We start from the raw sequence: 14,411 nt of genomic DNA, 5'->3' as shown, positions 1-14,411 counted from the left end.
GTCTTGGTTGGTTGGTTGGTTGGTTTTTTGTGGGGTTTTTGTTTGGGCCTCTTTTTTGTTTTTGCCATCAGGGTGGAGTGTTGGTTGTGGGTTTGGTTCCTTTCTCTCTGGTTGTGGGTTTGTGGTTTTTTGCATCCTTGCTCCAAAGAGACCACTGCAGACACTTCTGGCGTAGAGGCATTTGGGCTGCGGCCACCGCTGCTGTTGGCCTCCCTCTAGTAGTCAGTGAGGGGATATCGCAGGAAGATGAAGATGAGGATGATGCAGAAGGTGGCAAGGGCTGAGCTGGTGATGTTAAAAAGCCTGGCTGTCTTGGCATCTTCAACTGCTCCGTTTAAGTCGTTGAGGAGTTTCTTATCCCGGACCTGAGGGCAAAAAAAAAAAACCCCAACCCCAAAGCTGCTCAAATGAAATCCTGAGGAGGTGCTCCAAGCAACACCCACAAAACACAGCACACCTCCCAGGTCCCTCTGCAGCCCAGCTGAGGGCTGGGCTCTGTCTCTTTGCATCTGGCTGTCTCAGGGGGGAGGCATGAGGCACCCTGAGGTGAGGTTTGCACCCGAGCTCTGCTGTGGGATGAGCCTGTGGGGCCAAGCGGTGTCCAACCCGTAGGCTGGAAGCCCCTGGGAGTGGAGATGACCTGGAAGACTGCCCCATTGCTGCCACAAACCAGGTCCCCGTGGTCTGTGGAGAAAGCCTGAGGGAGCTGAGGTGCCATTGTGCCCCCCATGCCTGCCAGCACCCTTCCCAGAGCGCTGCAGCCCCCCGGCCCTGCAGCGCCAGGCTTGGGCTTGCCCAGCCTGCGAGCGAGGCTGGCGGTGAGCAGGTGAAACCTGGCACAGCCTCCCACTGCAGCTCCTGGGCTGTGCTCAGCCTCCAGCATATTAAGCAGCCTTGGGTTGATGAGATCCTTTTGCAGGTCTCTGCAGCTCCTCTGGTGTCCCTGCCACCAGCAGCCCTCAGCCCTGACAGCGCCCTGGGCTCTCTTCGTTGTCCTCCTGCAGGCTGGGGCTTTCCCCGGGCTGCTCCTGGGGCAAGGGTTGGTGCACTGCTGTCCCTGTCACTGGCCTGAACCCACCTCCTCCAGGCTGCATGGCACTGCCAGGCAGTGATGGCACCAGCAGGCAGTGGATGGCACAAATAGTCAGCAGGTGGCACTGCCAGGCAGCAATGCCACTAGCAGGCAGTGATGGCATTACCAGGCAAGTGGGGGCCACAGCCAGACAGTGATGCCACTGGCAGGTAGCAATGGCATTCCAGGGTGGTGGGTGGCACTGCCAGGCAGCAATGCCACTAGCAGGCAGTGATGGCATTACCAGGCAAGCAGATGGCACAGCCAGGCAGCAATGGCACTAGCAAGCCAGAATGGCAATACCAGGCGGTGCCAAGCAGTGCATGGCACAGCCAGACAGCAATAACACTGCAGGGCAGCAGATGGCACAGCCGGGGTGCCACAAACCAGCAGGGACGGCACTAAGATGCAGTGGATGGCACAGCAAGGCAGCAATGCCACTGCAGTCAGGAATGGCACCGGGGGCAGTGGTGGCACAGCCGGCACACGGCACTAGCGGGCAGTGGTGGCACAGCCGGGACACATGGCACTAGTGGGCAGTGGTGGCACAGCCGGCACATGGCACTAGCGGGCAGTGGTGGCACAGCCGGCACACGGCACTAGCGGGCAGTGGTGGCACAGCCGGCACAGGGCACTAGCGGGCAGTGGGTGGCACAGCCGGCACAGGGCACTAGCGGGCAGTGGTGGCACAGCCGGCACAGGGCACTAGCGGGCAGTGGTGGCACAGCCGGCACATGGCACTAGCGGGCAGTGGTGGCACAGCCGGCACACGGCACTAGCGGGCAGTGGTGGCACAGCCGGGACACACGGCACTAGCGGGCAGTGGTGGCACAGCCGGCACATGGCACTAGCGGGCAGTGGTGGCACAGCCGGCACATGGCACTAGCGGGCAGTGGTGGCACAGCCGGCACATGGCACTAGCGGGCAGTGGGTGGCACAGCCGGCACAGGGCACTAGCGGGCAGTGGTGGCACAGCTGGCACATGGCACTAGCGGGCAGTGGTGGCACAGCTGGCACATGGCACTAGCGGGCAGTGGGTGGCACAGCCGGAACACACGGCACTAGCGGGCAGTGGTGGCACAGCCGGCACAGGGCACTAGCGGGCAGTGGGTGGCACAGCCAGCACAGGGCACTAGCGGGCAGTGGTGGCACAGCCGGCACAGGGCACTAGCGGGCAGTGGGTGGCACAGCCAGCACACGGCACTAGCGGGCAGTGGGTGGCACAGCCGGCACAGGGCACTAGCGGGCAGTGGTGGCACAGCCGGCACATGGCACTAGCGGGCAGTGGGTGGCACAGCCGGCACAGGGCACTAGCGGGCAGTGGGTGGCACAGCCAGCACACGGCACTAGCGGGCAGTGGGTGGCACAGCCGGCACAGGGCACTAGCGGGCAGTGGTGGCACAGCCGGCACATGGCACTAGCGGGCAGTGGGTGGCACAGCCGGCACAGGGCACTAGCGGGCAGTGGGTGGCACAGCCGGCACACGGCACTAGCGGGCAGTGGTGGCACAGCCAGCACACGGCACTAGCGGGCAGTGGGTGGCACAGCCGGCACAGGGCACTAGCGGGCAGTGGTGGCACAGCCGGCACATGGCACTAGTGGGCAGTGGTGGCACAGCCGGCACATGGCAGTAGCGGGCAGCAGATGGCGTCGCCAGGCAGCAAATACCGTGAGCAGGCAGCGACGGCATCGCCAGGCAGCAGATGGCACTGCAGGGCAGCGACGGCACTCCAGGCAAGGATGGCACTACCAGGCGGCAGATGGCATCTCCAGGCAGGGAATAACGTGAGCAGGCAGCGGTGGCACGGCCAGGCAGCTGAGGGCACTGCCTGCCAGCAGCAGCTCTGCGGTTCAAGTCCAGCAGCTAAGGGCTCAGGCTCCAGCCCTCCCTCACAGGGATGTGTCCCTGTCCCCAACCTGTCCCTTCAGCCAGCAAGTGCCCTGCAGAGCCAGGCAGCTGGGGACATGAGGGTGTGGGAGGAAGGAGCAGGAGACTTTACCCCTCTTCCCTTGCCCCTCCCCAAGCAGGGGTTGGCATGGGGTACCTGTGCCAGCCTCACTGCCCACTTTGTGCCATGGGGTCAGGGCCCTTTGCTGCTGGCAGTGTGAGCCCTGCCAGGACCTGGCTGACTTGATGCTAGGATTGGTGTCAGCCTCAGAATCCTACCTAGAAACACTGACAGACTTCTGCAGACCAGGAGCTTTGCAAGAAGCCTCTGTGATGGATTCAGATCACATCTTAGAGGCCTTTTTTCTCTCCCTCCTGCAGTGCCAACCCACCAGGGCCATCCTGAGAGCCTTCTGCCACATGCTGGATGCAGGGAAGGGTTGCTGAACCCCTCCTTCCCACTGAGCCACGCTGGTCCTTGGAGCCTCCAAACCCGCATCTCAGACCCTCAACCACTCTTAAAGCAGTGAGGACCTCTCTGCACAAGCACCCCCTGCTCTTCCTTAATCCTGGGCCACGGCTGGGGAGGCTGCTGCTGGCAGGAGGCTCACAGGAGCTGGCACCAGCAGGCACAGGGGCAAGAACAAGAGCTCTGTTTTCCTCCTCGTAGTAAGCCCTGCGGTGCCGCCGTGCCCTCAGCTGGAGCTGTGCCCAGCTGGAGCTGTGCCCACCCACCCATCACCACTGCTGGGTGCTTGGCAGCTACAGGGCATCCTCCTGAGAGCAGGGAGAGGGGACAGTCACACACCACCTCTGGCTGGAGCTCCCAGGAGGGGAGGTGACCTCTGGGAAGGCAGCACACTGGCACCCTGGGGGCTCACAGCCTCATGGTGTCAGCTGCCTGCCTGGCATGACTCACCTTGGAGGGGTTTAGTGTCCTGCCCCTAACCCCAGGACTTCCTCACCCACCCACCAGTGAGAAGGTGGAGGTCCCTGCACCCAGAGCCCCAGGAGCACTGGATTCAGGCCAGGAACATCTCCTGCTGCTCCTGGCAGGTTCTTTGAAGCTCTCCAGCAATTTCCTCTTCTCAGCAGCAGGGCTGCCGGAGGCAAACCCTGTGCAAAGCAAGTGCCCTTTGCCTCCTCCTCCATTAGAGCCCAGTTGTGACTGGGAGAGGCTGCTCTGCCACAGGCAAGCCAGAGCTGGCTGCCTGCGTTTGCCAGGCAGACAGAGGCTCCTCCAGCAGGCTGGCATGGCTGGCACGCCGAGCTCTGCAAGCCTCCCACAGCCCAGCCACTCGCTTTGCCTTTGTGGGGGCCACATTCTCTCGGCCCCAGGAGCTCTCTCCCACTCCACCTGTCCCCAGGGCACCTTCCTGCCTTGATTTCCCTGCCCAGGCCTCTCCCAGCAGCCTCTCTCACCCGACACCAGTTCACCCTGGTGGTGCCTTGGCTCTTTCCCACGCTGTGCTTCAGCAGTGCCTGTCCTTCACTTCCCCTGGCTCTGCCTTTGGCCCTGCTCCAGCCCCTGCTGCTGCTGCTGAGCATCTCTGGCAAGGGGCACCCGGGGCTGTGCCCTCCCCAGTGTCACCATTTCCTCCCAGAGCCTTTTTTCTTTTGTCCTTCCCACCTCTGCCCTTTTCCTGCTGTTTGGGCCCAAATGATGGTTTGACAGCCAGCTTTCACTCCTGCCAAGGGGCACCCAGGTGCCTCCTCTCCCTGTCCCTCTAGCTGGGTGCATCCACCTGCTCCTGAGGCTGCCCACAGCCCCCATCTCCAGCAGCCCAAACAGGATCATAGGGTCAGAGCTGGTTTGATTGGAAAAGACCTCTAAGATCATGATAATGAAGTAGCAGAAGTGGAAACAAATGGTCCCATGGTACCTCGATCACCAGCAGTCCCCTGCCCTTTCCCTTCCCTAGCTCTTCTCCAGCCTCTTTGGCCTTGCTCACCTGGATCCCTCACCCTCTCTGAGCCTTTGGTGCTCTTCCTCTCCTCCTGCCCACCCTACAGCCTCTGTGGTCACCCTCATGCAGATCATCTCTTGTTGTCCATCATCATTTACAGTGATAGGGAGCTCTGGAGTGCCAGACAAGTGCCAGGGCCCCTGCAGCACACAAGAAGCCCCAGCCTCCCACATCTACCCAGGGTGACCTCACCTCCTCCCACCCAGCCTTGCACCCCCAGGTGCTTCCAGATGTCCTGCTTGAATGTCCTGCTGCAGCATCCAGGCTGGGCTCTGGAGGAGGAGCTCTCCTGGAGAGCAGAGAAGCTCCTTCCCTGCTTTGTCCTTAAGGAGATGCTGGTGTCTGTCTCACAGCCCAGCCTCAGCCTTTCCCATTTTCATGCTCCTGTGGTCACCACTGCCATCAGCTGCTGGCAGCTGCTACATGAGCTACCAGCAGCCCTTGAAGCTGCTGCCTTCCACAGCCAAAGGCTTGAAGCACCCTGAGGGACAGGTCCCCAAGGTCAGAAGACTGAAGCCCTCCCAGCCCCAGCTGTGGTGTTCCCTTAATCACAGACTCTTTTCTCATCATCACTTTGACCTTTCTCACCTTCTCTAAAACCTGAGGGAGATTTTTGGCCCTGCTTTGCATTGAGGTGACCCCTGTGTGAGGATCACTACGTCTGCTACCTGTGGTGTTTCCCCAGGCACCCCAAGGCCCCTCTGGAGATCCCACAGAGCACAGAGCTCACCTCTGCTCCAGCTTGGCAGCTTACACAGTTCCTTTCTTCCTCCATGCAACACAGCTTGCTTTTCTTGTGCCAGCCTCTCTCCTCCCCTCTCCCACCAGCAAAAGGTAGTGGTGGTCTTTCCCTCATCCCTGCTTGCCAGGCACCTCCCTGCTGCTGTCCTTGTCCTTCACCATCTCCAGTTTACCATGTCCCCCATTATTTCCATCTCAGCCTGTCCTTTACTATCTCCAGGCCACCTTGTCCTCCACTCTCTGCATCTCACCTTGTCCTCCTCTCTCTGCATCTCACCTTGTCCTCCACTATCTCCACCTCAACCTGTCCTCCAACATTTCCAGCATGCCACTTCCCAAAGGGCTCTTTCCCTCCTCCTTCTGACCACCATTCCCTGCCCTTCCTCTCCTTGGGGTTTTGCCTTCAGCTTCCTCTCCAAGTGCACCACCTCACTTCTTCTCTAGTCCTTTCCCAAGCAGCCACTTCCCCTCTCTCTGTCCTGGGACTTGGCCTCCCTCTTTCTTGGGAGCCAGAGGAAAAAGTGCTGCCTCAGCATGGAGGAGGGCACTGATGGTTTGGTGCTGAGCAGCCTAAGGAGCATTTAAGGCAGCCCAGCTCCCAGCACGCAGCTCCCAGCTGGCTGGATGCAAACCTGTTTCTGTGCAGACCTCTCCATCCCTGCACATAAGGAGCTCTGGAGAGGATCCTTGGATTTGTTTGCTCTGGAAGTTGGTCAAGAGCTCTCCAGTTCCTCCACCCTGGCATCCCAGGGCTGTCACCCCTGCATGTCTCACATCCCCACAAACCATTGCCCCCCCTGAAAAGTGGGCTGAGAGCCTGCCTGAGAGGTCAGGTGCAGCTTCATGGGGTTAATAAGCAGCCATGGGTTTGTGCTGCTCAGCTTCCACTCCATAGGAGGAAGTGGTGAGAGGGGGAGACAACCAACCATGCCTGGAGCTGCTTGCTAAGGGCTGGGCAGAACACAGCCAGGAGAGCTCCTGGAGTGCTGTCACACCTCATATTTTGGTGGCTTCAAGGGGCAGAAAAAGCTCTGAGAGCAACCCCCCAGGCTCACAGAGGGACTTCTTGCCATCTGCATCTCCATACAACCCCAAGGAGATATCCAGATACTGGTACCATGGCTTGTCTCAGCCCCCAGCCCCTCTGATCTACTCCCTCGTGGCACAATGAGCACTGAGGAGGACTTGGCCAGCCCTGGTGGTCTCCACAGAAGGGCCTCCTAAAGCTTGAAGAGAGATCTCTTGCCACTGAGCCCTGATGCATCTCAGTGCCATGGTTCAGTTGATCAGATGGTGCTGGGTGCTGGGTTGGACTCCATGATCTCAAAGGTCTTTTCCAAGCTGGTTAATTCTGTGTCCTTTATGACCACTTGGAGCTGGGGAAGAGGGAAAGAGGAAGCTGCCAAATGTCAGGTCCTGATCAAACCAAACTGAACCCAAAGTGCTGCTCTCGGGGCAGCCCTCACACCTGTGCTAGGCTGGGGTTAAGGTTACTTTAGGGTTTCTAACTTCCCTGGCCCTGCTGTTGAGCTCTTCTTCCCCAGCACCAGCACACACTCCCAGGGAGATGTTTGTGCTCTGACCTTGAGAAGCTTGAGGTGCTAGAAATAACCCCTGGAGGGATACATGAGTTGGTGCTGCCACTGGTTGCAGCCCAGCAAGCAGCTTCAGGAGAGGATCTGGCCTGCTCTGGGTGTAAATAGAGCTGAGCTGAGCTGTGCTGTCCCTCAGACAGCTTGGCTGGGTGGCTGTCACACGGAGTACTTGGCTTGGGTGCCACAGTCTCTGCCCTCACCTGGCTCTGTGTGTTCCTTTGAATCAGAGCACAAGCCCTTTGGTGCTGGGCTGGGGGTTTGGGTGGTCATTGCATTTCATTGTAGATTGTAGTTTTGCTTGTCAGCACAGCTTTCATTTGCTTCCAGCTGAGCTGGTCTGGCAAAGTTAATGTTGGGGGGGAGGGGGGTGTGGAATTTTAACCCACCACATGCCCATGAAATCGCATTTGCCTGCAGGAAGGAGTCTAGGAGACCGTAGCTCGCATGCAAAGAGCCAGGCAGGTAGAACCAGAGAGTCATTTAGGGTGGCAAATTCCTTTAAGGTCATGGATGAGGCCTTGGGCAGCCTGGGCTAGTGGAAGGTGTCCCTGTCCATGGCAGGGGGGTGGAACTAGATGATCTTTGAGGTCCCTTCCAACCCAGCCCATTGTATGAATCCATGAATCATCAAGTCCAATCACTAACCTTACTCTGCCAAGCCCACCCCAAGCACCACATCTGCATGGTGACAAGGGATGGTGACTCCACCACCCTGTGCAGCCTCTTCTAGCCCTTGACAAGCCTTTCAGGAAAGAAATTGCTCCTCATGCCCAAGCTAAACCTCCCCTGGTGCAACCTGAGGCCATTTCCTCTCCTCCTGTCAGTTGTCACTAGGGAGAAGAGACCAACAATCACCTGGCTCCAACCTCCTTACAGGGAGTTGTAGTGAGCCAGAAGGTCTTCCCCTCAGCCTCCTTTTCTCCAGGGCAAACCACCCCAGGTCCCTTATCTGCTTCTCACCAGCCCTGTTCTCCAGACCCTTCCCCAGCCCTGTTGTCCTTCTCTGGACCTTCTCCTTCTTTCTTGTAGTGAGGGGCCCAAAACTGAGCTCAGGACCTAAGATGCTGCAGATGATGTTTATGGCAGGGTGGTGAAAATCCTGTTGCTGCTGCTGAGAGCAGTGGTTCCTGGTGCTGCCAGATGTTTCAGTTAATGAAAGGAAATGCAGAACCCACGACACAGGAACCACTGAGTGTCACCAGTGCGCTGGTGGCCCTTCAGCCAGGGAGTCTGCACCTCCACTTGCCACAGAAGTCCCAGAGTGAGCTCAGGGAGGGGAAGGTGCTGCTCCCCTCCCTACCACAGCACCTTGCTTGGTCTCTGCAGAGCACAGGCATCCTGGAAGGGCTGGGGCTTGAGGATCTGCTGCTGAGCTGTCCTTGGATTTAATTGCAGAGGTGCAAGAGGAGTCTGTTCAAAGGGACATCTGTCCCCAGGGCATTTCTTGCTCCTGCTCTCCCTGAACTTCTGGAAAAAAGCTGTGTTGGCTCTAAGAGCTGAAACCAGCCCTAACATTCAGCCTGGCTGGGATGTTGTGAAGGTCTCTGCAGTAGCTATGAGTGAGGAAGGAACTCCTCTTCCTCAACATCCCAGCACAGACCTTTTGCTAAAGCCCCAGCACCCATCCCGACAGCAGCCTGTGAGGGCACTTGCCATCCCTTTGACCACTTGGTAGTCCTGTCCTGTACATCTGAGGGACATTTTGTTTCTCTTCTCACCCTGCCACAGTCACAGCCCACTGGCTGGCAGCTCCAAGACCAGAGCTTGGTCATTTCTACCTGCTCAGCTCCACACCACTTTGGGTATCACCATTACACCAGATCAGTTACTGCCTCTGCAGTCCACCAGCAAGGGCTGGGTTTTGACAGCCATCTTCTGGCTTCCTTACCCTGATCTGGACCAAATTCCCTTCCCTCACCACTGCCTTCACATTGATGTTCTCCAGACCTTTGTAGCCCATGTGGGACTCCAGACCCAGGTTCCTTCTGGGCTTTGCCCTTTCCTTCCACCTCATGTCATCAAGGATAGTGAAGGGCCCTTGTTGGTGGCAGGTCCTGCTGCATCCTGTCCCCTGGGGATGGGTCAGCCTGGTCCTGCCCCCAGCAGCTGAGGGACCACAACTCCCCAGGTACCCACTGCAGCTCCCACCACATCCTGGGGTCGTGATACCCTTTCTTAAGCCTGCTGTGGCTGTCCTCTTGCACAGGAAAGACTCTGATTGTTGAGGGCAAATTCAGATGAGCAAAGATAGAAAGCCAAGGAGGAAATCAGATCCTTCCCTCACTGCCCAATAGAGTGGGGGGTGTTAATGGACTCCCCCTCCCACTTGTGCCAGGCTGCTGCTGCTGCCTGCCTGGCTCTGCCCATGGTGACACTGAGTCCCAGCATGATTCCAGGGATGGTGAGAGGTGCTCAGCTCCCACCGTGGGGAAGGGGAAGGGAGGCAGGCTCCACGCTGGCAGCGCTGGGCGAGCCCAGGGCACAGGTGCCATGGCCACGTCCCTTTGCCTCCCTGCTGGCTGGGGAGCAGGCTCCTTGCAGCGCTGGGCACTGGCAGGCCAGCGCGGGAGCTGACAGGGGTTAATCGATCTGCTGCTGTGACGAAGCTCATCCTGCCCTGGCCTTCCTCTAAACGCTGCCTGCCAAAGCGAATCAGCCGGCTCCTCCTGCCGGGCCGCCCCGCCGCCCCGGGCTCTCCGCGCAGCCTTTCGCTTGGCTTACATCCGGCAGGCAGGGATGGGGAGGGCAGCCCAGGCCCCTCTCTCCTGGCAGCTGCTGAGGGGCTGCTCGCCCCTGCAGCTACTGCCTGTAACCTGGTCCCATCTCCACCATGGGCTGTGCTCCACACCACTGCCCTCTTCCATTGCCGCCGTGGGCAGTGCTTCATGCTGTCACCCTCTCCATCCCCACCACGGGTTGTTCTCCACACTGTCACCCTCTCCATCCCCACCATGGGTTGTTCTCCACACTGTCACCCTCTCCATCCCCACCATGGGTTGTTCTCCACACTGTCACGCTCTCATCCCCACTAGGGGTTGTTTTCCTTGCCAACACACTCTCCATCTCCAGCAAGGGCTGTGCTCCCCATCATCACTGCCCTCCTCATTATGGGCTGTGCTCAACACTGTCACCCTCTCATCCCCACCATGTGTGGTTTTCCATGCCATTGCCCTCTCCATGCCCACCATGGGCTGTGCTCCACACTACTGCCCTCTCCATGCCCACCGTGGGCAGTGCTCCATGCTGTCACCCTCTCCTTGCCCATCATGGGCAATGCTCCACGCTGTCACCCTCTCCTTGCCCACCACGGGTTATGCTTCACACATCTCTCTGTCCCCCCAGCCCTGATGCTGAGTGAGGTGAAGCCCTCCTGCACTCTCAGCCACCTCCTCGGCTAGCCAGGGCTTGTTCCCATGGTGCTGGCAGGTCTCTGGGGCTTGCCTTGGGGTTTATAGGAGTTGGAGGGGAAGCTGGCCACCAGTTTTAATCAGAGAGAAGGCAAGAAGGAAAGGGGCAGGGTTGCCTTGCCCCTTGGCAGCCTCTCCCCCACCAGCTGCTGGCTGATCCTGGCCTGCTGCTTTCTCCTGCTTCTGCCTGACCACCCAGCACTGCTGGATCCCATGCTGATGATCTCTAAGAGACAGAAGGATGCTGAAGAAGGGACCGAGGGCTGGGGAGCCTGCAGGTGCAGCATGAGCCAAGCCAGCCTCATGTTGCCTGCCTGGCACCAAGCCACCGTGGCCCAGAGGAGGCTCCGAGGGTCCCACAGCGAGTCAAGGCGCCTCTCCCCACCCCCCATGCAACATCGCCCCCCGCGGCTCCCAAACACACCTCGGCTCTCCCAGCCTGACCCTTCAGGTTCTGAAACCTCTCCTTCTGGGCGGCACAGACCTGCACTGCCGTCAGGCACGACCCCTGAAGCGCTCCCCAGCTGCCCTGCCACCCCTTCCCCCCCAGCACTCACTTTCAAGGAATAGGCCAAGGCGATGAAGCCGAGGCAGCAGAAGTTGAGGTATACGAAGTTGAAGATGGACCAGAGATAGTAGTCGTTCACCTCGGTGGTGTCAGGGTAGATCTCGATGACGGTGGTGGGGTTGGTCATGGTCTTCTTCTCCACCGAGTGCTTGCACGGGACCGCCGGCCGCAGGCTGTCCCCTTTGCAGCTCTTGCTCTCCATGAGATAAACGGCGGAGGAAGGAGACAGGACGGGCGAAGCCTGCCGGAGAGCTGGGGGCTTGGCGATGCAGGCGAAGCAGCCTTGCGGGGGGCCCTGGGGGGGTCTCGGCGTCCAGGCCACCCCCTCGAAGGGGCAGGGCGGGCCCAGCGGGGGATCCTGTGTCCTCTCCGTGGTGGCTGCCGCGGTGTCACCGCGCTCTGCCCTGGCAAAGCGGAAAAAAACCCCAAACAACCAACACGCACACCCCCCGCCGTGAAAAACGGGGCTGAGGGGCTGGAGAGCCCGGGGTGAGGGGGGGCTGGGGGAGGAGGGAGAAGAGAAAGGGGGGAAAGGGGGAGATGCGGGGGGACACAGGAAAGAGAGGGACCGGGAGGCAGAGGAGAGAGCGGGGAGAGGAGTGGGGGAGTGGGCAGAGGAGAGAGGGAGGAGAGGAGAGGAGGGCAGGCGGCAGGGGGAGGAGGAGGGAGCTACACCCAGAGACCGCCGAGCCCGGGCTGCCGCCGGCACCGGCAGGGGCGGGCAGGGGCGGGCAGGGGGGAAAGGAGTGGGCAGGGGCGGGCAGGAGCGGGCAGGAGCAGGCAGGGGCGGGCAGGACCTGGCAGTAACGGGCAGCAAGAGGCGGCAGCGGGCAGCATCCCTCCCTTTCGCCCTCGTCGTGTCGTGTGTGTTTGTGCCCCCCCCTCCGCTGCCCGCTGTCCTGCGTGACCCGCGCTGAAGTCACGAGTGGGGAAATAGATTAACACACACGCCCCCATCCCCATCCTCATCCCCGTCCTCATCCCCAGCCCCAGCCAAAGAAGAAAGAAACAAATAAAAGCAGAAAGAAACACTTGGGAGGAGCTGGGAGGGGGGGCGCGGGGAGGTGGCGGGGGGGGTGTCTGGGTGGGGGGCTCCAGGGTAGTTTCAGCCAGCCCTGCTGCACACACACACACCCCCACCGCAGCCCTCCCCGCCTGTCTGTCTGTCAGTCGGTCTATCCGTCTGTCTGTAGGCGGGGAGGGGGGGGCGCTTCTGCTTTCTGTCCCGCTCCGGGATGCAAGGGGGTCTCCCGGTGCGGCAGAGCAGCCCTGCCCCTTGCCTTCCCTCCCTCCTCGGTGGCGGAGGGGTTATTTTGTGGGGAGGATATTATGTTTCGGGGGCTGAGTCCTCATCCCTGCGGGATTCCAGATGGGATTGCATTTCCTGATTCCTCTTCCACCTGCCAGCAGGTTCCCACCCCCATCTCCCTTTATGTTTTACATTTTTTTTTGCGGGGGGGGGGAAGGGTAATATCACAGGATCCCAAAATCCCAGCATGGTGGGGGGCTAGAAAAGACCCCTGGAGATCATAGCGTGGCCGGAGAGGAGGAGGAGGAGAAAGAGGAGGAGGAGGAGGATGAAGACAGAGGATAGGGAAGGGGATTTGGGAAGAGGTTCCTCCCCACCACCACCACTCCCACCCCAGCTTTGCAAATAAGAGAGACCAGTCCACCTCAGGCTGCCCGTCTGTCCGTCCATCCGTCTCCTCCGAAGGCATCAGGAGGAGCCGGGGATACTCACAAGGAGGGATGCGGGGAGTCGCTGCATATCCGGCTCAGCACTGCCTCCGGCTCGGCTTCCTCGGCGCTGGAGTTGCGGGAGGAGGGGAGGGAGGAGGGCGGGGGGGCACCCATGGGCTAAGGGTGGTCAAAGAGCCTTGGGGATGGGGAGGTCAACCTGCAGGCCCCCCCCCTCCTTCCTCTCCTCCAAGCATACTCCACGCAGGAGAGCTCCTCCGTGTCTCAGCCCTTCTCCTCCTGTCCCCCCCCACGGGGACGTCACCTCCTGCTTGGAGCATCCTGGTAGCACCTCGCTGGAGAGAAGACATCCCCTGGGCCTCGGCCATCTGGAGGGGATGCTCAGCCCCTGTCTCCCCAGCATCACCCACAGCGATCTTTGCAGTGGGGACTGGCAGCAGCTCTGGTTGTGGCTTTGCTCCCACGGGCCTGAGTGAAAACCTAAAGCAAGTGCGGTGGCAGGAGTGTGTGGGGACAGCTGGGACAAGGGGAGGTGGTGGTGACGCAGTGCTGTGGGGACCAGACGTGCTGTGGTTGTGGGGGGATGAATGGAAAGAGAGAGACCCCCGTGGGGGGGGGTGATAAATCCTGCCGGCGCTCAGCAGCCCGGGGCGGGCAGGGGCGGGAGCAGCCCGGGGCCAGGGGATGCTGCTGCTGTAGTGGGGGGAGGTGGAGATGTCACCGAGGATGGACAAGCCCGGCAGGATGTGGCTGTGCCTGGGCTTGGCACAGCACCAGGGAAACGCTTGCTGCCTCCTGCTGCCCTGGGAGCTGCATGGAAACCTGGCTGCGGGGTGCTGCCCTAGCACCCCCCTCCCCCGGGACGTGATGGCGAAGAGCACCTGGCGGCACCGGGACAGCTGTCAGGTCGTCCGGGAGGAGGCAGGCGTGGCACGGAGAGGGTGAGGACAGGAGGACACACCGTGTCACCTTACAGCAGCAGAGCCCCGCCTGCTGCAGGTGGCTTGGAGGCACTGGGCTCAGCCGAGGCGCTGGGGAAGGGGAGCAGAGAAGTCCCAGAGCGCCGGAGACAGGCTGGGCAGCGCAGGAGTTGGTGCCAGCCCTACCTGCAGGGGAAGGGGAATCCTCTGGAAACGCCTTAAGGCTGCCCACAAAGTGCTGAGCTCAGGCAGAGGGATGGAAATTCCCTCCCCTGTTCACAGGCAGGTCTGGCTCCTGTGTAGGGACACCCCCCTCGTGTTCCTCCCCGTGGGCTGGTGTGATGTGAGGACACTTCTTGTGCAGCCACAGCGCTCCCAGGCTGGAGTGGGTCCAGTTGCCACTGAAGATCCTCCTGAAGGTGCCTACGCTGTTACAAAGAGGACAAATTGTCCTCTGGTAGGGGATTTATGGCTGCTGGAGCAGTGCTGGGTCCTGCCAGAGCAAAGAGGGCTTGATTAGAGCCACGAGTGCCTGTGACCAGCCCTGGGGCTCTC

The 14,411-nt window shown here is 60.4% G+C and overlaps 1 protein-coding gene across 2 annotated transcripts; it reads right to left on the bottom strand.

Moving 5' to 3' along the window:
• Positions 1-60: 60 nt before the first annotated feature.
• On the bottom strand, positions 61-13,145 carry IFITM10 (interferon induced transmembrane protein 10). 2 transcript variants are annotated; one of them, XM_009903782.2, is made up of 3 exons: positions 12,980-13,145; positions 11,228-11,642; positions 61-365 (listed from the first exon to the last, which is right to left on the bottom strand). In XM_009903782.2, exons 1-3 carry the CDS (start codon positions 13,090-13,092, stop codon positions 216-218), a joined length of 678 nt encoding a protein of 225 aa, XP_009902084.1. In that variant the 5' UTR covers positions 13,093-13,145; the 3' UTR covers positions 61-215. The 2 variants fall into 2 exon arrangements, with proteins under 2 accessions (XP_009902084.1, XP_054027766.1); XM_054171791.1 differs by having other exon boundaries at positions 12,912-12,989.
• Between the last annotated feature and the right edge of the window lie 1,266 nt (positions 13,146-14,411).

Source organism: Dryobates pubescens, chromosome 22 (genome assembly GCF_014839835.1).
Source record: "Dryobates pubescens isolate bDryPub1 chromosome 22, bDryPub1.pri, whole genome shotgun sequence".
NCBI classification, from domain to species: Eukaryota; Metazoa; Chordata; class Aves; order Piciformes; family Picidae; genus Dryobates; species Dryobates pubescens.
The sequence above is the reverse complement of the archived record's forward strand: the minus strand, read 5'-3'. Positions and strand labels throughout refer to the sequence as shown.